General features: G+C 40.5%; 1 protein-coding gene across 2 annotated transcripts in view; it reads right to left on the minus strand.

The window, feature by feature from the left end:
* The window catches only part of DYNC2H1 (dynein cytoplasmic 2 heavy chain 1), a 414,726-nt gene extending 399,165 nt beyond the window's left edge, over positions 1–15,561 (minus strand). For both annotated transcript variants that reach the window (XM_036745232.1, XM_036745230.1), the window contains exon 1: positions 15,367–15,561. In XM_036745232.1, the coding sequence (XP_036601127.1) occupies positions 15,367–15,561 (195 nt within the window). The remainder of the gene's footprint in view (positions 1–15,366) is intronic.
* Positions 15,562–23,324: the final 7,763 nt, after the last annotated feature.

Genomic DNA, 23,324 nt, shown 5'->3' on the forward strand with positions numbered 1-23,324 from the left:
ACTTGGAAATGTCCACAGTTGATGATGTGAGACTAGAGGACAGATGATAAAGTAGGATATATAGAGGTGAGAGTCATCTATATAGAGATAAGAATTTAACCCATGGGAGCTAATGAGGCAACCAAGACAGAAAATGTAGAAAAGAGAACAGGGCCCAGGGCAGTGCCTTGTGATACAACCACCGTTAATGGGCATGACTTAGATAATGAAACAGTGAAGAAAACCGAGGAATGGTTAGATACGTAAGAAGAGAAGCAAATAAAAGCAGTGTCAGGAAAACAAGAGGAGAGAGCATCCAGGAGGACAGGATGGTCAAACAGGAAGGAAGAAAACAAGCACTGATTAAGAACTTACTCTGTGCCAGGCACTGGGCACTTTACCGATATTGCCTCATTTGATCCTCACATCAACCCTGGGAGGTAGGTGCTATTATTATTCTCATTTTATAATTGAGGAAACTGAGGTAAATAGAGCATAAGCAACTTCCAGGATCGCATTGCTATGAAGTGTTTGAGGCCACATTTGTATTCAGGTGTTCCTGAGACCAAGCGCAGTGCTCTGACTACTGTATCACCTGGCATCTGCCTCTAGGCCAGCAGTATCAAATGCTACAGAGATCTAGAAAGATGAAGATGGAGGAAATGCCAATATATTACAAATATTTCATTGGCAGTTTTGGAAAGAGGAGTTTTAGTTGGGTGATAAGGTCAGGAGTCAGAATACAAAGGGTCAAGAAAAGAGAGAAGTGGAGCTGCCAAGGGTAAATTTTTTTTTCAAAGAGTTTAACTAGGAAAGGAGAAAAAGACATAGGTGAAACAGCTGGCAGGGATGTTCAGACCTAAGGCTTTTTTAAGGATGGGGAAAACAGAGACACGTTTGTAAGCAGCAGGGAAAGAATCAGGTGACTAGGAAAAATTTTTAATGAAAGAGAGAAAAAGAATGATAGTGGAGACAATATGCTAGAAAAGGTGAGAGGGACTGCGATCAAGGGTACACACAGAGGGACCATCCTTGGAGAGAAGGTATGCCTCCTCAGCAGCGATCAAAGTATAAAGACAGAAGCAGTGGAATATGATATTAAGAGGTTACAAGGAGGAGTGTAGAAGACAGAGATCATGAATGGCTTTACATTTCCCAGTAAGTGCATGACAAAGTCTTCATCTGAAAGGGAGGGAAGGGAAGGCCCTTGGGAAGGTTGAAGAGAGGCAAAAATAAATGGAACCGTCATTGTGATGAGTGAGATAGCATATAAATTAGAGAGGAGTTTTTAAAAATACTCTGTGCAGTGAGGGCCCAGTTGAGATTAAATAATATGAATCTGCAATGGACCTAGTCAGCCCTGTTTCATGACTTCCTCCAACTTCACTCAGCAATTCATGAGTAGGAATGAAAGAAGATGGATGGTAGCAATGCTCCAAGATCAGGGTTTCACAAAACACAATCCTGGCCAAGGGAACGAGGAACAAAAGACTTCAATCAATCAGTCAATCAATAAACATTATATTAAGCACTTATTATATGCCAAACACACAGGCACCAAGGGCAGCTAGGGCGGCACAAGGGATACAGCATCAGGCCTGAAGTCAAGAAGACCTGAGTTCAAATCTGGCCTCAGACACTTAATAGATGTGGGACCCTAGGCAAGTCTCTTAATCCTGTTTGACTCAGTTTCCTCATCTGTAAAATGATCTTGAGAATGAAATGGCAAACCGCTCCAGTATCTTTGCCAAGAAAACCCCAAATGGAGTCAAGAAGAGTTGGACACTACTGAAACAACTGAAAAACATCACCACCAAAGCTGATGAAATCTCCCAGGATGATGAGTTTCTAGGTCTCCAGAATAGAGGAGAATATACAACTGAACTGGTTCACTAAGGAGGAAGGGAGAAGAGTATGGCCATGGCAGGAGTGATGACCAGAGAAAGTACTGAAGATGGGCCAAGATGGCAGAGAAAAGCCAAGAAGTTGCCTGAACTGCCCCCAGTTTTCCTCAGAAACAATGTTAAATCATGACTCTAAATGGATTCTGGAGTGACAGAACCTACAAAAAGGGGTGAGTCAATTTTCCAGCTTAAGATAACTTAGGACTTCAGGAAAGGTCAGTCTCATTTGGGTAAAAGGGGCGTGCAGCCCCAATACAGGCAAGCCAGTGGGAGGCTCTTAGCCACAGAACTGACAAGCAAGCAAGGCCCCTGGGTCATGGCTCAGCAGCCCAGTGGCACAGCAGGCCAGCTGTGAGGCCTCCAACCCCAGACCCACTCCCCCTCAGCCTACAACAGGTACAATTAGGCCAAGCTACCCCAGTGCAGAAAGCTAGTTGCCAGGCCCCTGGTCCCCAGCACAAGAAGTTTGGGACAGTGCCCCCTATAACCCAGGAGTAGAGTTCAACTTTAAAAGTCATGAAACAGATCAAAACATAAACTCAGAAAAGGACAACATTGTCAATATACCTACATCAGAAACCTCAAAAGAGAATATGAATTTGTCTCAAGACCAAAAAGCCTTCTTGGAAGAGCTCAAAAAGGATTTTAAAAGTCAAATAAGAGAGGTAGAAGAAAAATTGGGAAAAGAAATGATAAATATGCAACAGAGGGTCAACAGCTTGGGACAAAAATTGATTGAAGAAAACAATTCCTTAAAAAATACAATTTTAAAGGAAACTAGTCTAGATTTAGTGATGGATTATTATGCATTTGGGGTTTGGCTACACTTGAAATGTTCCTAGAAACATGAAAACAAAGTCAGGTCATTCAAGCAGCTGGCAAGGGAGGAAGGATGCTAGTGAATGGGAATCCTGTGCCTCCAGGGAGGGGGGACCTGACATTGAATAGAGGACCAGAGCAGTTTAGAAGGCAGAAGGGTCCCATCATTTTGCTATACAGCGTTTAAGGATAAGTATTTCTTGAATGAGAACAAATCTGTCATGACAAGACAGAAGATTTGCCTAGTTTGGTCTCTTCTGAGTTTTAATTAATGTTCTAACCTCAGAGGAAGATCATCAGATGTGGTAGGTAACATTTGTAGAGGAACTGGGGCTTCTCATTCAATCTCCCGCTCCTATAAAGAGGAGATGTCAGCAGCTAATACTAGGCAGGACAATCTATGAGTGAGGAGAGGAGATTAATAAGAGATGCTTTTCCACAAGAGCCTCCATATCTAGTTGTCCAATGACAACCCATTCCTTTTCAAAGATATAACGAGAATTATGATTTCAGAATAAGAAGCATTGTTAGTTTATATTTACAAATCTAGAATATACCTATATGATCAATGGAAAAAAATGGCAATTGTAAAATGATGCACCGAGTGACAACTCATAAATAAAATGTAAATTCTAATCAGAGTCCTGTTACTGACTAGTAAACACTCCCTAAAACCACACGTGGTCTTAGGAAAGTCACTTTTACTTCCTAAGAATTCAGGTTTTGTTCAATATAGATGCTATTAACTAAATGAAAATGTTGTCAATTAGTCCTTAGTTTAAACCACGATTCTTGGAACTTTTATTGAATTTCTGCTGATCCAGTCCTAAGGAAAAGAAAATTTCCATATTTAAAACTTCCTGGGGGCGGAGCCAAGATGGCAGCTAGAAAGCAGGGACTTGGGGTGAGCTCCCCACCAGGTCCCTCCAAAAACCTATAAAAATGGCTCTGAACACATTCTAGAACTGCAGAATCCACAAAATAGCGGAGGGAAGCAGGGATCCAGCCCAGGACAGCCTGGATGGTCGCTGGATGAAGTCTATCATGCACAGAGCTGGGGGCCGAGTGGAGCAGAGCCGAGCGTGGGTGGCAGCAGGACCAACCAGACAGCAGGAAAATAGCTGGGCAGAACAGGCCCTAGTGCCCTGAATCAGTGAGCTGTGGCAGTTACCAGACTTCTCAACCCACAAACACCAAAGACAACAGAGAAGGTTAGTAGGAAAAGCTGTGGGGGACAGAGTGAAAGTTGGCTGTTTGGCCATCACCCCGGGGGCAGCAGGGGTGGTGCAGCTACAGAACTAAAAGCTGCAGTTCCTTCCTGCCCCAGGCCCACCTGGTGGGAGGAATTAAGTGGCAGATCGGAGCAGGAGTGCAGGAGTGCTTAAGATTTTCATCAGGTCCCAGTTAGCGGTTCTTGGGGAAGGAAGAGTCCTGGTGTGGCAGGGCTGGCTGTATGGAAATAGCTCTGAAAACAATGGCCCATCCCCTCAAGCTTGGAACAAAGTACTCTTTACTCTACAAGCACTCACAACCCAACAAAAAACTCAAGGGTCAAGTAAGTTGGCTGGGAATATGGCCAGGCAGGGAAAACAGACTCAGATCCAGTCTGAGACTTTGGAATCTTTCTTTGGTGACAAAGGAGATCAAAACATACAGCCAGAAGAAGTCAACAAAGTCAAAGAGCCTACAACAAAAGCCTCCAAGAAAAACATGAATTGGTCTCAGGCCATGGAAGGGCTCAAAAAGGATTTGGAAAAGCAAGTTAGAGAAGTAGAGGAAAAATGGGAAGAGAAATGAGAAGGATGTGAGAAAACCATGAAAAACAAGTCAATGACTGCCTAAAGGAAACCCAAAAAAATACTGAAGAAAATAACACCTTAAAAAATAGACTAACTCAAATGGCAAAAGAGCTCCAAAAAGCCAATGAGGAGAAGAATGCCTTGAAAGGCAGAATTAGCCAAATGGAAAAGGAGGTCCAAAAGACCACTGAAGAAAATACTACCTTAAAAATTAGACTGGAGCAAGTGGAAGCCAGTGACTTGATGAGAAATCAAGATATCATAAAACAGAACCAAGGAATGAAAAAGTGGAAGACAATGTGAAATATCTCATTGGAAAAACCACTGACCTGGAAAATAGATCCAGGAGAGATCATTTTAAAATTATTGGGCTACCTGAAAGCCATGATCCAAAAAAGAGCCTAGATATCATCTTTCAAGAAATTATCAAGGAGAACTGCCCTGATCTTCTAGAGCCAGAGGGTAAAATAGAAATGGAAAGAATCCACGGATCGCCTCCTCAAAACGATCCCAAAAAGAAAACTCCTAGGAATATTGTCACCAAATTCCAGAGCTCCTAGATCAAGGAAAAAAACACTGCAAGCAGCCAGAAAGAAACAATTTGAGTATTGTGGAAAAACAATCAGGATAACACAAGATCTAGCAGCTTCTACATTAAGGGATCAAAGGGCTTGCAATAAGATACTCCAGAGGTCAATGGAGCTAGGATTAAAACCAAGAATCACCTACCCAGCAAAACTGAGTATCATGCTCCAAGGCAAAATATGGATTTTCAATAAAATAGAGGACTTTCAAGCTTTCTCAGTGAAAAGACCAGAGTTGAATAGAAAATTTGACTTCCAAACACAAGAATCAAGAATGAGAAGGTAAACAAGAAAGAGAAATCACAAGGGACTTACTAAAGTTGAACTGTTTTGTTTATATTCCTACATAGAAAGATGATGTGTATGATTCATGAGACCTCAGTATTAGAGTAGCTGAAAGGAATATGCATATATATATATATATATATATATGTATGTATGTATGTGTGTATACATGTATGTATATATATACATGTGTGTCTATGTATGTATATATGTAGGTGTATATATGTGTATATATGTATGTATATGTGTATGTATATGTATTTATATACATAGAGAGAGAGAGAGAGAGAGAGAGAGAGAGAGAGAGAGAGAGAGACAGAGGGCACAGGGTGAGTTGAATTTGAAGGGATGATATCTAAAAAAATAAAATGAAAATAAGGGATAAGAGAGGAATATATTGAGAGAGGGAGAAAGGGAGAGATAGAATGGGGTAAATTATCTCGCATAAAAGTGGCAAGAAAAAGCAGTTCTGTAGGAAGGGAAGAGGGGGCAGGTGAGGAGGAATGAGTAAATCTTGCTCTCATCAGATTTGACCTGAGGAGGGAATACCATACACACACAATTGGGTATCTTACCCCACAGGAAAGAAGGAGGAAAAAGATAAAAAAGGGGTGGACGATAGAAGGGAGGGCAGATAGGGGGAGGAGGTAATCAAAAACAAACACTTTCAAAAAGGGGCAAGGTCAAGGGAGAAAATTCAATAAAGGGGAATAGGTTAGGAAAGAGCAAAACATAATTAATCTTTCACAACATGAGTATTGTGGATGGGTTTTACATAATGATACTCACATGGCCTATGTTGAATTGCTTGCCTTCTTAGGGAGGGTGGGCGGGGAGGGAAGAAGAAAGAGAATTTGGAACTCAAGGTTTTTAAAAACAGACATTCAAAAACAAAAAAAAAAGTTTTTGCATGCAACTAGGAAATAAAATACACAGGCAATGGGGCGTAGAAATTTATCTTGCCCTACAAGAGAAGGGAAAGGGGGATGGGAGGGGAGTGGGGTGACAGAAGGGAGGGCTGCCTGGGGAACGGGGCAACCAGAATATACGCCATCTTGGAGTGGGCAGGAGGGTAGAAAATGGGGAGAAAATTTGTAATTCAAACTCTTGTGAAAATCAATGCTGAAAACTAAATATATTAAATAAATTTAATTTAATTTAATTTAAAAAATAAAAATTTTAAAAAAAGAATTGTTCTATCAGAGAAAAATGATGAATGGGTTAAAAAGCTGTTATTGTATTATTGCTGAAATTATAAAGTTCCAAGTTTGTTTTTTTTTTATTTAGAAAGAAGTTTCAGTTGAAATTGTGTTGAATGTGTTCAGTTGAATTATGTTAAAATTGTGTTCTTATAATACTTTGGGAATTTATTAAAAGCAATTCTTCTTATAAAAAAAATAAAAATAAAAAATAAAGTAAAAGCATTTAATGAAAAAAAAAAAAAGTAGAACTGACCAAATGGAAAAGGAGGTACAAAAGCAAACTAAAGAAAATAATTCCTTAAAAAGTAGAATTGGGCAAGTGAAAGCTAATGACTGTATGAGACATCAAGAAACAGTCTAACAAAATCAAAAGGATGAAAAAATGGAAGAAAATGTAAAATACCTCATTGGAAAAACAAATGACCTGGAAAACAGATCCAGAAGGGATAATTTAAGAATTATTGGACTACCTGAAGCCATAATCAAGAGAAGAGCCTGGATAGCATCTTTCAAGAAATTATCAAGCAAAAATGCCCTGCTATCCTATAACCAGAGAGTAAAGTAGTCATTGAAAGAATCTACCAATCCCAAAATGAAAACTCCAAGGAATACCGTAGCCAAATTCCAAAATTATCAGGTCAAGGAGAAAATACTGCAAGCAGCCAGAAAGAAACAATTCAAATATCAAGAAGCTATAGTCAGAATTACACAGGACTTAGCAGCTTTTACATTAAAGGATGAGAAGGCTTAGAATATGATATTCCATAAGGCAAAGGAGCTTGTATTACAACCAAGAATCAACTACACAGGAAAACTGAGCATAATCTTTCAGGGAAAAAGATATTCAATAATACAGAGGACTTTCAAACTTTCCTGATGAAAAGACCAGTGCTGAAAAGAAAATTCAGTCTTCAAATACACAACTCAAGAGAAGCATAAAAACAAACAAGAAAAAAACATGTTATTAATAAGGTTAAACTGTTTACATCCCTACATGGGAAGATGTACTCATAACTCTTGAGAACTGTATCTCTATTAGGGCAGTCGAAGGAGTATACATAAACAGAGGGTATGGGTATAAGTTGACTTTGATGTGATGATATGAAAAATATTAAGGGGTGAAAAAGGATTGTGTGAGGGAAAAGGAAAGGGGGAGGCAGAAGAGGGTAAATTATATCACATGAAGAGGTGCAAAAGACCTATTACATTACAGCGAAAGAAGAGATGGGGTGAGCATTGTTTGAACCTTATTCTCACCAGATTTGGCTCAACAAGGGAATAATTTACATACTCAGTTGGGTACAGAAATTTATCTTACCCTATAGGTAAGTAGGAATGGAAAGGGGAAAGAAAAAGGAGCTGGGGGCCTGTTAGATGGGAGGGCAGAAGTAGGAGGGGAAAGGGAAAGAAAAGGGAGAGGGACTGATAGAAGGTAACTCACTCTGAGATGGTGATCAGAAGCAAAACTCTGGTGAGGAGGGACAGGGTGAAAGAAGAGAAAAGTATAAAGAGGGGAAAAAATAGAATAGAAGGAAATACACAGTAATCACCCTTTATTACAATGCTCCCCAAACAATGGCCTGACCTGATGGGCAGTCCCTGAAAGCCCTGCCCAAGCATCAGCCACCACCTGGCTGACCTGGATATGGAGCTAGTGTCATCGTTGGTAAGAATAGATCACCCTGGTAACATCCACAGATCTACCTCAATTTATGTTATACTCTTTTCCTTCCAGTGCCATATGAGAATGATCGTATTCAGCTGCTTCTTATGCTAGGTCCCTCAAAAGGTCATTTTCCTCGTTTTGCAATGCTTCAGCCTCCTCTGAAACAATTCCAATTAAATTACAATTCAAAGTATGTCTCCTGTATAACTGTGATAGAGAGTATCTCCCTCCAACACAAAGAGGATTTTAACTGAACATAAAAGCAATCTTACCACGAGCAGTTTATGTTTTCCTACAAATATAATATCATTTCCACAGATCCCACCTCGAAAATGTCCTATAAAGGTATTTTATGCATCACACTTTTTAATCAAGGTGACACATGAATTAAACTAGATTTCTTTAAATTAGGCCTGTTTTAAGTAGGACAATTAACAGTACTTTTTCTCAGTATCTGAAAAATATGCAAGTCCAAAAGAAAAGTTTTTGTAGTTCAGTTCCCACAATCAATTTGGTTTCCTCTTCTCCAAAATGAAATTCTATGCTTTTGTAAGCCTTAAAAAAAAGTGACAATTGTGAGGGGAGCATTGTTATAACGACCATAGTAACTTTTCTTGCTATTTTTCTTGGTTTTAGACACCAGCTTTCACACATGAACAAGATTGGTGGTTTTGCCTTTCTTTGTATCCCCAGTGCTTAACATAGTATTTGGCATATAGTAAACACTAATAAATGCTTATTTTCTGACCAAGTGATGCCACATTTTTGTAACAAAAATATTCACGCTTCTAAGTCCTGTCTTTGGAATGAATATTTGACACCAGCCATTAGCCACAGGTATTCACATTTTAAAACTGAATCTACAATATTTACTTTAAAAGATGATACGATGTGGCAGATAGGTGGTGCAGTGAGTAGAGCACTGGCCCTGGAGTCAGGAAGACCTGAGTTCAAATCTGGCCTCAGACACTTGACACACACTTACTAGCTGTGTGATCTTGGCCAAGTCACTTAACCCCAACTGCCCTGCCTTCCCCCATCAAAAAAAAAAGATGATATGTTTAACTCTCTAATTATGGAATTCAATTGTTTTTTCTCAGCTCTCATCCTTCTTGACTTCCCCTGATCAAGCCTACATCTTGATACTGCTAACCACCTCCTCCTCTTGGACCCTCTTTCTTCCCTGGTTTCCATGATTATGCCCCTTCCTTTTTAGTCTCCTTTGCTGGATCATCACCCTTCTCCTGCCTCTTGGTGCTCCCCAAGATTCTGTCACAAGCCATCTTCTCTCCTATCTTCCCACATAATGCTTTGGATGTTTTCTAACCTCTCATAGGTTCAGGTTGTATTTCCATACAGATGATTCGCAAATCTACAAATCCAGCTCTCAATTCTGTCCTGAATTCCAGACATGTATTGTCAACTGCCCATAGAATGGCTCCTCCTTGCTGTGCCACAGACATCTCAAATTCAACCTCTCTAAAAACAAACTCATTCTACCCTACATACTTGAACTTCCACCACATAACCCTAGTTCACTGGAGGCCACCCTTCTCTTAATTACTCAGCTTTGTAACCTTAGAGTCTGATCTTTCTCTCAAGCCCCAAATTCAAGAAACTGCCTATTTTTTCTGGTTCTACCTCTACCACATCTTTCATATATATTCCATTCTCCCTACCACGCTACAATTGGGTCTGCATCAGACTATTCTAGTGATTTCCTAATGGTTCTCCCTGTTTCTAGTCTCTCCTCTTTCCAATACAAATTTTTTTTTGTATCAAAATTCTCTGGCCCATGTATGATAACATCACTCTTATGCTCAAGTGCACTTGGCTTCAATTCCTGGAAAAATCCTTCAAAGTACCATAAAAAGAGATGTCTACCAAATACCTAGAAAGGGACACACTGATGACAAAGAATCCGTACAGATTCATCATCCATTCCCATTCTTGCCAAAACAATCTCATTTCCTTTTATGACAGGTAACTAAACTAGTAGTTGAGGGGAATGCTATGGATATAGTTGTTAGCAAAGCTGTCAATAAAGTATTTCGTATTATTCTTGTGGGGAAGATGGAATGATATGGGTTTACAATAATGCAATCTGCTGGATTATGAACTGGTTCAATGGCCAGACTCAAAGGATAGCTGTCAATATGGCAGAAGGTTCCTAGCTTAGTACTCCACGGACCTGCGCTCAGCCCTATGCTGTTTAACATTCAGCACTGACCTAGATAAAAGCATCGATAGCATGCTCATCATATGTGGAGATGACACAAAACTGAGAGGGATAGCTAACACACAGGATGACAGTCAGAATCCAAAAGCATCTGGACAGACTAGAGTATTGGGTTGAACATAAGATGAAATTCAATAAGGAAAAATATGAAATCTTGCACGTGGGTACAAAAAAAGTCAATTACACAAATGAAACACAGAAGAAGCATGGATAGACAACAACGCTTCTGAAAAGGATCTGGGGATTTCAATAACTAGAAGCCCAGTATGGGTTAGCAATGTGATGGAGAGACCAAAATGCTAATGCAATCTTGAGGTACCTTAGGAAGGACACAGAAAACAGGAATGGTGTATCCCACTGTACTCTGCCCTTATCAGATCTCATGTGATATCACACTCAGTTTTGGGCACCACAGTTAGAAGGGCATTAATATGTTGGAGAATGTCCAGAACAGCAACTAGGATGGCGAACATCCTTGAATCCAAGTCATAAGAAAACCAGTTCACAGAACTTGTCATGATCAGCTTGGATGAAAAGGACTCAGGGACATGATAACTGTTTTCATGTTAGTTTGAAGGTCTGCCATGAGAAGGTGGGTTTAGACTAGTTCTGTTTGGCCAAAGGAACAAGGAGTAGAAGTGGTAAAAAGGTTGATTCTTTATATCAGGAAAAACTTGCTAACAATTCAAGCTATTTAAAAGAAGAAGAGACGCCTTCTCCTTGTAGGTCTTCCAGCAAAGGCTGAACAACCACATACTGGGTATGTGATAGTGGATATTCCTTTGTGTATGGGCTTATGGGTCTCTTCCAACTCTCAAATTCTGTGATTCTCAAGATCTTCCAAAGACTCTTTAGCCAGCCAGTTTGAGGCCTTCCACAGTCTGGCTCCCATGCAGCTTCATGCAACTAGTCTTCACAAATGCTAAACTGCAAGCCAAATGGATCACTTGAACTTCTCAGAATTCAACACTCCACCTCCCATATCCATACTTTCACATAAGCTAGTTCCTCGGCCCACTTTTCGCTTTTCTCCACCTCCCAGTAGCCTTGTTTTCCTTCAAGGCTTAAGTAATGTACCACCCTGTCTGAGAAGTCTTTCTACAGTTGTTAGTGACCTCTCCCTTCTCAAATTTCCTTATATTGGAATTACTTATGTACACATTGTGACCTTCCAATCAACTGTAAGCTCCTTGAGGACAGGAACTATTTTTTTTTTATATTTCTATCTCTAGCACCTACCATGATGTCTTGCACAAAACAGACATTTTAATAAATGGTGGTTGAATTGCACTCCTTTCTCTAACCCATTTTAAGAAAAAAACAACCATGAACACTTTTTCCTCATATAATTTGCTGGGTTTACTTTGGCTTTCTCTTTTCAAACAGCAGCCAAATCTGGCAGCCAAGCCTTTTTTATAACATCAAAATAATGAGTTTCAGGATCACAGCATCTTTGATTTGAAAGAGATCTTGAAAACTGTTAAGCTCAACCTGGCTTTATCCTAAGGAAAGGCAGGAAACGAGCTAAATTAAAGATTCAATCACTAGATAAACTAATGAAAAAGAATGCATTAGCACATATGCTATATGCTCCCTGATACACTGTGCTCCTGTTACCGGAGAGACTGACCACTGATGAATTATGGTAACCACTGCCAGCAGAAAAAGTCAATTGTGAGGATTCCAAAAGGATTTCTAACTCTTCCATAAAACATAAAAATGGCAAGCAATTGTGGTTCTTCTTTCCCTTCTTCCCAAAGGTCCTTTAAGCCCCCAGACTAAAGTTTAAAAATAAATAAAGTCCTAAATTCAAACACTGCCTTTTAATACTTGCAAATAATTTGTCTTTCCATTTGTTTTCCTTACATGCTGTCATGCACATCTTTATTCTCTGAATCTCACTGTGCAAGTCTGCTTAAAGGGTTTTTTTTTTTAATTTAAGTGACATTTTTCTGAATGCCGAATTCTGCATAAATTTGTATAATTAACTGTTCTTCAACAAAAGGAACTGAAAATCACAAAAATTAATAACTATCACAGGTGTAGCAGAATATGGCAGTTATTCAAATCATTCCTTGCCTAGCCCTCTCCAGATGTTTTGTAGTAGAAAGGGTACTGAACTTCCAGTAGAAGAAACTTGGATTCAAATCTTAGCTCTACAAATCACTGACTGTGAACCTCAATTTCGTGATCTATAAAATGGGAATAAAAACACCACCTGTCTCATAGGACCACTCTAATAAACAAATGAAATACTGTCTGTAAAATGTTTTGCTAGCATTAAAAGCTATGTAGATATGTTGTTATTAACCTGAATCTCTTTCCTCCTCTGAAAAAATGGTTATAGTAACACCTGCATTATGTCACAGGGCTGTAGTCAGTCAATAAGCATTTATTAAGCCCTTATTATTATGACTCTGTGTTAAGTGCCTAGGATACAAAGAAGGCCCCTCCCCTCAAAGTTCATACATTGTAGGAGGGAGACAATATGCAAATAATTATGTACATACTCTTAAGATATATGCAATATAAATGGAAGATAATCTCAGTGGGAAAGCACTAACAATGAAGGAGGAACAGAAAATGCTTCTTGCCCACCTAAGAGCAACTAGGTGGTGCAGCGATAGCACACTAAGCCTGGAGTCGGGAAGATCTGAGTTCAAATCCAGCCTCAGATACTTACTAGCTGTGATACTTAATTTCCCTCAGTTTCCTCATCTGTAAAATGAGAATAATAATAGCAACTACCTCTCAGGGCTACTGAGAGGATCAAATGAGAGAATGTTTAAAAAGCACTTAGCACAGTGCCTTGCACACAGTAGGTGCTATATAAATGCTTATTATCTTCCCTTTGAGTAGAGTCTAGAAAGAAGCCAGAGAAGCCAGGAGGTGGAGCTGAAGACACACAGCATTCCAGGCATGGAGTGCAGCCAGCGGAAAAAAGATTCAGAGTGGGAAGATTGAGTGTCCTGTGCCAGTTACAGCAAGACCACCAGTGTAGCTGATCACAGTGGAAAAGAATAAAGTATAAGTAGACTAGAATAGCAGGAACGGGCCAGGTTGTAAAGGACTTTAAATGCCACACAAAACATTTTATATTTGATTCTGGAGGGATGAAGTACTTTGTAAATATAAGTTGGTATTTTACAGCAACTTATAGGATAGAGTGCACAGCCTAGGGTCAGGATGACATGAGTCCAAATCCAGCCGCAGTCATTTACTAGCTAAATACATGACCCTAAGCAAATCCCTTAACCTTTCTGCCTCAGTTTCTTTATCTGTAAAATGAGGATAATAATACTTCCCAGAGTTGGTGTGGTGATAGATTCGATAATATTTGTAAAGGGCTTTTGCAAACCTTACAAGAGATACATAAATGCTAGTTATTACTGAACTGTCAGAGAGGGTGGGAAATAATAAGTAAAAGTAGTACCTTTAAAAAAAACTATTTTGAAGAATGGCATGAAATTTAATAAGAGGCAACTTATCCTAATGAATTTAGACCAGCCTTGGAGTCACATGCTCTTCATCCAAGTCTAGTCTTTGACTGTTATCACATGAAGGTCAAATAACTTATTAGTAGTGGTTAAAACTATAAATTATAGTCAGGATTTGTAGCCCAATCCTGTAATCCCTGCTCCTGGGAGAGGGCAAAGACTGGTATATAATAAGAGTTCTGAAATGTAGTAGGGCTAAAGTCAATCCAGTGGATGTCCCATGGGGACCACCAGAGGCACCAGGCTGTCTTAGAAGAGACTCACTGACCCGCATCAAAAACAAGCTTAATTAAAGCCTTTGTGCTGTTCTAGCCACGAGTGGCCCCTGCATTTTCCATGGGATAAGGGGGCTCGGTCTCAAAAAATCCAAAAACAAACAACAAACAACAAACAAATAAAAAAAAACCCTTGCAAATTTCAAAGGAGTTGCCAATCTCTATTACTGGAGGTAGTTTCCACACAGCAATTCCAATTAGAAACGTGGAGAGGAGATAGTTTGCACATGGAATCTTGTGAGTTGCTAACATAGGCCTAACAAATTGTGTAATGCCTTTTATCTTACTAGGAAATCCTAGGGCAGTGAGATAGCTCAAGGGTAGCTAAAAGGCTCCGTGGATATAGCACTAGACCTTAAGTCAGGAAGACCAAGTTTCAATATTCGACCTCAGCTTACTGGCTGTGTGATCCTGGGCAAGTCACTTAACTTCTGTTTGCATTAATCCATTGGAGAAGGAAATGACAAACCACTCCAGTATCCTTGTCAAGAAAACCCCATAGTCAGTATGGCCCACGGGGGTCATGAAGGGCCTATAGAACTGCACCACAACAAAGGAAATCCTAACTTTTAATCCATGGTGAATGTGAGCAGAAACAACTTTTCGAATAAACAGCCATGCTGGGGTACTAATGTTGCAAAAAGTCAGTGACTCATCCAGGCTTTCCTACACCTCGAACAATTTTCAAGCGCTGTTGGGAACTGCCCGGCCAAAATTCTAAACGGATTCTCACTGAGGTGCCTCTCAACCCAAACACCTAAAACGCTCTGTGACCTCATCTCTGTGTGTATCCCCTCCAACGAGACCCGTCCCCAGGGAGCGGAAGAGTCCAGTGCTGGACCACGCACCAATTTGCTCCAGGAGGCGGGACTGCCTGAACTTTTACTCCAAAGGCCAGGGGAGTAACCCCCTTCCCTGCACGTGCTCGCACGTCCCCGGCCGTCCCCGTTAGATGAGCGTATATGCACAGCCCCACAGGAGCAGGGGAGGAGAGGCTGCTGCAGCCGACGCCCGGGGCTCTGGGACCTCAGGGCTCGCCAGGCCTCGACGCAGCGGGCTTGGCAGCATCCCAGGCGCGAACGACGGCGGCGGGCGGCCGGGCCGAGCCCGTGCGTACCGTGTTGGACAAGGAGATGCCCGTCTCCAGCCGCTGCGCCCTAAGCAGCAGCTGATTCCCGTCGTCCAGGAAGTTGTTGACCTCGGCGCAGTTGAGCAGGTGAGGCAGCTCGTAGGGCTCCGACAACATCCCGAAGTAGTTCTGGATGGTGGTGAAGATGAAACGCTTCCGAACGTCTGCCGCTCCGGTCGCCATGATCCTGGCGGGGAGGGAGGGAAAGAAGGAAGGAAGAAGGAGCAAGTTCGGTGGGGCTTGTAGGGGACAGATCCGCGCTCAGGCCGAAACTCAGGCTCCGGGGTGGGGGCCTGAGAGCTTTGCGGTTGCCTAGGGCTGTCGCTATGGCGACTGATCACCACGGCTGCGCAGAAAGCGCCTCTGGAGCGCGCACGTGAACGAGCGCGCCCGCCATAAGATGAAACCGATCGACTACATCGGAGTTCCTCCGCAGACTTCCTCAATCATCGATCCTCGGAATGTTCCCTGCCCAGCATCCTTGCCTCCGCTCTAATCTCGACTGCCTTCAGTTAGGCGTTTTCTTTTCTAGATTCTTAGCGGCTTCTAGTCCTCGTATCGCGTCTGTGGATAATGTTTGCGTTTTGTTTATCTTTGCAGTGTGGTATGGTGGACAGACCACTAAAAAGCCTTGAAAACAGGGACCGCGCATAGTAGATGCTTAGTTAAAATTTGGTAGACACCTAGGTTCCCTTTTCATCATTTTGCACTACCAGCTTTTAAAAATACTTATGTTGTTTTCTCGCTTTTTTTTAAACGATACCTAAATTTTCCCCTGTATACCTTTCTCTCCTTATTTCCAAATAGCCATCCTTTATGACAAAAAAAAAAATTAAGAAAAAAGAAGAGGAAGGAAAAAAAATTCAGAAAAACTGGTCAATCCATTGAAAAAAATCTGATGATCTATGCAATGTTACACACCAGTTGACCTCAGCAGAGGAGCTGAAGGGAGGTGGAAAGGCGCCTTCTTTTGGAGGGGCTGTGTTTGCTCTTTTTAAGTTTCCAACGTTTATGTTCAGCTCTTTGTGCTTGTTCTCCTTTCCATCTCTAGTTATTGTGTATATTTTTAAAATTTGTATTTAATTTTTAATTTATGGAATAAAGCAAGCATTTATATAACAGAATTTTTTTCAATGATTGCACATTTATATTGTTTCCTGACTGCTTACTTCACTTTGCATCAGTTCATGCAAATCTGTCCATACTTCTCTGTATTAATTTTATTGCTAGTTTGTTATAGCACAGTAACATTCCATTATATTCATGTACCATGATTTATTTAGCCACTTCCCAATCAATGGTTCCCTACTTTTTTTCTGGTTCTTTGCTACTGCCACAAAATAGTACAAGTTTTTTTATCTGAATCTGAGTCCCTTTGTTTCTCTAGTTCTCAATTTCCTTATATAGTCCAGGCAGTCTGTTATATTTAAAATTAGTTTAAAAAGTAATTTCTGAAGTCCTTTGGTGTCTCTACAGGGTATTCCTAAAGTCTGAACACATGGGCAATTGATGCCAACGTAGAGTTACTGCGTGGAGCTCACGGGAATCTTGCAAAGCACATCAACCTTTGTATCACAAATGATGGAAATCATATTGAAGGTGTTATTTGTTGATATTCCAATTAAATAAACATTTCATTTCTTGAAAATATGCATTTTTGCCTGTGTGTCCAGACTTTAGGAACACCCTGTATGTCCTTTAGAAGGTTCTTCTGTACCATTCATTCCCACTCACACTGAAGAATTTACAGTGTAATCAGACACAACCACCCCTTGCCTTCTTCCCCAGCCTTAAACACACACACACCACTATTTCAGAGGCAAGAGCACCTATAAAACTATATAAGCACAGCCTATGGCTGAAATTACAAATACCAGAATAGCTACATTAAATAAGCCAGTTGGAGAGATTTGAGGAAACGACTAGATATGATCCATATTGCCTCTATGTTAACTCCTCTTCCTTTTTAAAACAACCTGACTCCAACCTACTTTTCAAGGCTGACACATTTTTCCCCATCCCACACATTGAGGTCCAGCCTCTAAATCCTTAAAGATAACAATAACCAACTTTAATTCTCTTCTCAGTGAGTAATATACCAACAGACAGTCATTCCCTCCCCATTCCAGTGATTCTGAACCCCAAGACGCCACTGTTCAAACCTCACCTTAGCCCTACCACTACTAACCACTTATTCCTTTATTCCAATCCTCTTCAACCGAACCCTCTTATGTCCCATTCTAAAGCTACCCACCCTTTCCACTGTGCCCTTTGAAATGTCTGCTGCATTGGTAACAAACTAATTTTCATCCTAACTCATTTCCTTTCCTACTCCTTCCATTTTTTGCAATCACTGAGACTTGTTTCCCTCTTAATAACAAGCTTCCCTGGCCACCCTTTCCAGCACTAAATTTATTTTCGTGCATACCTTCTTACTCACGGGTCTTGGTGGGGAAGTTGAAATACTCATGCTCCGCATTGCCATCTCCAGGCTTCCCTCTACCACCATCATTCAGTAACCTCTCTTCCTTTAAAGTTCATAAAATCTATATTTATCACACAATCAAGATTCTAGTGATTGTTGTCTACTGACCTCCAGGATACTCCCTTTCCTTCCTCAATGAGTTCAGTGCTTGTTTCAGTCTTTTTTCCCCAAAAATTTCATAGTAGGGAACTTCTGACAGATATTGATACTCCCTCAAATACTTTTGCTTCCTAGTTCCTCAATTTACTAAATTTCCATGACTTTCTCCTCCACCTCACCTCAACTAGACACAAAAATGGTCATACCCTTGATCTTGCCATCCTCTAAAAATGGACTACTTTGTGTTCATGAACTCCGAAATTTCTTTATCTGATTATAATTTCGTCATTCTATCTCTCCCCCTGCCTTGAAATCCCAAAATCTATTCTTCATTCTCACTCTAACCTCCAATTCCCTCCACCCCTCAGGATTTTATTTAAACAGGCTATCACCCCTGATCTACTCTCTTCCCTTCTCCATCCTAATCCCTTGGTGAACCAATTCAACTTTCAACATCTTTTTCTCTTGAATCCCTTACCCTCTTACTGTATCACTTATTGTGCTCAGTCTTGGATTATTTCCACCATCTGTTGCCTTTGCTCCTACTCATGGGTTACCAAATGAAGTTGGGGAAAATCACAAAACCATTCAAACTGATTCCACTATAAGTTTCTGTCACCTAATCTCAAGTGGGCCCCCACTCCTGCTAAGCAATCTTTTCACATCTCTCTAGTTGACTCACTAATCACCATAGTGGCTTTTCTAAATCTTTTCATCCCTCCTCAAACCTTCCAAACATAGCTCCCCTTTCTGGGATGCTTGTGTAGGCTATAGCCTAGGTCAGGGAATACTAATTTGTGCTAGCACTGGCTGGAGGAGTTTTTGCTACTTGCTACCTTCCTAGGAAAAAATTTAGGCTATTTACTCAAAGCCCTCTTCTCCCATTCTCCTCAACTCACATATCCCAGATGCTTTTTGCCACTGTCTCCACCTTCATCCCTTCTCCATGCCAAGCCAAACCCCTTTATGTGCAAAAGTGATCCCATTGCATTCCATTCCATCTTCTCCAGTTCATTTCCTCCTCTACCATCCCCCCATCTCATTAATTTCAATCTCTATTTACTGGCTGCTTCCCTAATGCCTACAAATATGTCCATGTCTCCCCATCCTCAAAAAAAACCCTCACTTGTTCAATTTATCCCTGTTTGCTATCATCCTGTATCTCTTCTCCCTTTTCTGATTAAAATCCTTGAAAAGGCTGCCCATAAAAGGCTGCCTTCACTTCCTCCTCTTGCCTTCTCACTACCTCCTTAACTACCTGTAGTCTGATTTCCAGTGTTTTTCAGCTGAAAGTGCTTTCTCCAAAGTTATCAATGATCTCTTTTTTAAAAAACAAAGTATTTATGTCTTCTTTTTTTACATAATCATAATTATTTCCAAACTCCCTCCTTCCCCTTCCCAAAAAGCAAAATGATATGATCTCTCTCTTCTCCTCTCCCTGTACCTCTTTCTCCCATTCATCTAAATCAGTAGCAAAATAGAAGGAATGACAGTCCCAGATCTCACCCAAGGGGAAGTTCCCAGAAATCTCTCATATAACAATTTTCATGTTTTCATATAGCAAATTTAATGTCCTTTTCTCAGTGCTCAATCTTCTTGATTTCTCAGAAGCCTCTAACACTGTTGATTAACACTCTTATCCTTAATTCTGTCTTTTCTCTACATTTTATGTCACTGCTCTCTCCTGGATATATGACAAATCCTTCTGTGTCTCCTTTGCTGAATCTTCATCCACTTCATGCCTGTTAATCATGGGTGTCCTCCAAGGGTCTGTCTTGGACTCTTCCTCATTCATCTCAGTGCAGATGATTCTCAGATTTGTTTGTCTACCCCTAATCTCTCTGCTGACCTTCATTCTCACATCTTCAACTGCCTATTGGATATCTTGAACTGAATTTAAAACTCAACATGTCCAAAACTTTTAACTAATTATTTTTTCCTAAAAGCCCTCCCATCTCCCTAATTTACCCATTACTTTTGAATGTACCAACATCTTCCCAATCATCCAGGCTCTCAACTTAAATGTCACCCTCAATTCCTCACTTTCTCTCACCTCCTATATCCAATCTCTTGCCAATTTGTTATTTCTACCTTCATAAAATCTCTTCTAACTGGCAGGCAGGAAAGTTAAGTAATTTGTTCAAGTTCACAAATGGTGGAGTCAAGCTCCAAACAGTGCTTCTAGCTTCAGATCCAACACTCATCCCACACTGCCTCAGCACAGGATTTAATGACAAGAACTATATGGGGACTTAAATCAAGCTATACAGAAATATAGATTGTACAATTTTAATGATATTTAATAAATTAAAGTAAATTCTGTTAAAATAAACACTGAGTCCTAATATTTATGTTAGAAGGTAATTTTCCTTTGAATGTTACCCTATAGAGGGAGCTAGGTGGTGCTGTGGATAGAGCACTGTGACCAGAGTCAGGAACAACTGAGCTCAAATCCAGCCTCAGATACTTACTAGCTGTATGACTGGGCAAGTTACTTAACCTCTGCCTCAGTTTCCTCAACTGTAAAGTAGCAATAATAATAGCACCTACCATTCAGGGTTGTTGGGGGATCAAACAGAATATTTGTAAACCACTTAGCACAATGCCCAACACAGAGTAGGCACTTAATAAGTGCTTGTTCTCCTCCCTTTTACCCTCCCTATATGTTTTCCTTCTCTCCTCTGACACTGCCACTGCCTTAGTACAGGCCTTCACTTCTTCATGCCTGGACTATTGCAAGAGCCTGCTGTTTGGTCTCCCTCTCACAAGTCTCTCCCCACTCCAATCCATCCTCCACCCAGCTGCCAAAATGATCTACCTAAAGCAGATCTGACCATGCCACCTCCCACTACTCAATAAACTCCAAAGGCTCCCTATCACAATCAAATACAAAATACTCTTTGGGGCATTCAGAGCCCTTTATAACCTGGCCTCCTACCATTCCAATCTTCTTTCACTTTACACCCCACCACCGATGCTGCAATCCAGTGACATCAGTCTCCTTGCTGCTCCTCAAACAAGATAACTATCTCCCAACTCTCAGCATTTCACCATCTGACTCCCATGTTTGGAGCTCTCTCCATCCTTATCTCCACCTCCTGGCTTCCCTAGCTTCCTTCAGCTCTCAGCTAAAGTCCCGCTTTCTGCAAGAAGGCTTTCTCAGGCCTCCTTAATCTGAACGCCTTTCTTCTTTGATAATTTTTAATTTATCGTGTATATATCTTGTTTGTACATAGCTGATTGCATATTATCTCTCTATTAGACTGAAATGAACTCCTTGAGGGCAGGGACTCTTTTGTCTTCCTTTGTATCCACGACACACAGCACAATACTTGATGCACAGTGGGCATTTAATAACGAGTGACTGACAGATTGGCCTTCTCGCTGTTCTTCACAGAGGACACTCAAACTACCATCCTTTCACCTTTGCATTGGATGTTGACCATATCTGAAATGCACTCCCTCCTCATTTCTACTTCTTAGAACCACTTCTTTCCTTCAAAACTTACCTCAAGTCCCACTTTGTACATGTGGCCTTTCTGGACGCCTCCATTTGCTAGTAGTGCCCCTTCCCTCTAAAAAGTTGCCTCGCATTTCCTTTATATATTTTGTATAAACAAATGTGCCTTTTGTCTCCCATGATAGAATTAAGCCTCTCGAGGATATAGGCTGTTTCATTTTTGTCATCATAACATCTAGTATAGTGCCCGACACAGAGCAGGCACTGCATAAATGCTTGATGTAACTATTATAAATGTGATCTATAACCAGGCAGGAAAGATAAATTTATACAATGAAAATAATAAAATTTAGGAGTTAGAAGAGACTTTGGGTAGAGTAGAAAAAGTGCTAAATAAAGAGCTGGTTCAAATCCTGTCTCTGACACTACCTGTGTGAACTTGGCAAGTCACTTAACCTTGACCTCAGTTTTCTCACTCGGAAAATGAGAGGATTGGAGTAGTTGGCCTGTGGGTTACAGCTATAATCTCATGATCTACCCCAGGAAACTGAGGACTATCCAGTGAGAGGAAAGCACCTCATCCAAAGTCACATAGATAATGAGACAGCTTCCACTAGCCCAGGTCTCCCGAAAGCCACACTGTCAGAAGGAACACATTTTAGCTAATTTCATAACTGAAAAGAATTACTAAGTATGTTCGAAACCAAAGTAAATATTAAAAAGTAGATGTAACTTCAAAAAAGAGACACAACAATATCAAATCTTATATGCAAAAAGATTATTGATTTAAAGGTAGCAGAGACCTCATAGGTCATTAAGTCCCACCTCTTCATTTTCCAAGTGAGGAAGTTGTAAGGCAGAAAAGTTGTGACTTGCTAAAGGTCAGGAATGGCAGTAAGAGCTCCAGATTCAGCACTTTTGACTCCAGGAACAACACTAATTCCGTGGTACCACACTGCCTCAGAGTATGTTTAATAACAAGAACTATTTGGAGACGTGAAACAAATTAATCTGTATTGAAACCCAGGACTATACAGTTCTAACAATATTCGTCTAACAAATTATATTAAATTCCATTAAAATGAACACCAGGTCCTAATATTTGTATTCAGGTATAATTTTTTGTTTGGGTATCACTTCATTCTGTGAATAGAATTAAACATGTATTACATACAAAATTAGTCATCATAATATTTATTACTGTATAATGAGATAGGATCTGTGTGTTTCTCTTTGCTTTTCTTTATTCAATATTAGACTCGATATGTTTGAGTCCATAAATAGCACTAACATTGCAAAGTCCATAGCATGGGATTATAAGGAATGCTAGTGTAGTGCTATCATTAAGACAGAAGTAGAGTGATGGGACTATCAAAGGATAATTGTCTGGCTAGAAAGCCAAATGGGCACCTGTTTAGCATTTTAAGAACCTTGTTCAGTTCTTGTTCAGTTAGGCACATACATCCTGAAAGAAACTCAGATGTAAATTCTGACCCAGAACTACCTTAAGTGAATTTGGATCATTCCTTTCAAGAGCACAGTTTTGGGAAAGATCCAAAGTTTAGACACCCAAGGGACACTTGTGAAGGCTTGGGCGTGAAACTGACCTCCATGGAGGCATTTGAGTGGCATCCTTCTTCCTTCCGAACTTCTGTCCTGTTATCATAGAAGACAACATGGCTCTTTAGAGCTAATAGCAGACCGGTCTTCCTGCAGAGGTAGCAAGTAGAGAAAACTCCACCAGCCAATGTTAGCACAAACCCGTATTCCCTGGGCCTGGGCTGTAACCTAGACAAGCATCCCAGAAAGAAGAGTAGTCTGATTCCAGGTCAACATCAAGCTCAGAATTCACATAATACCATAATAATAATTTTCATTCTTTTAAAAGGAGAAAATGGAATC

The sequence above is a fragment of the Trichosurus vulpecula genome, chromosome 2 (assembly GCF_011100635.1).
Source record: "Trichosurus vulpecula isolate mTriVul1 chromosome 2, mTriVul1.pri, whole genome shotgun sequence".
In the NCBI taxonomy this organism is placed as follows: Eukaryota; Metazoa; Chordata; class Mammalia; order Diprotodontia; family Phalangeridae; genus Trichosurus; species Trichosurus vulpecula.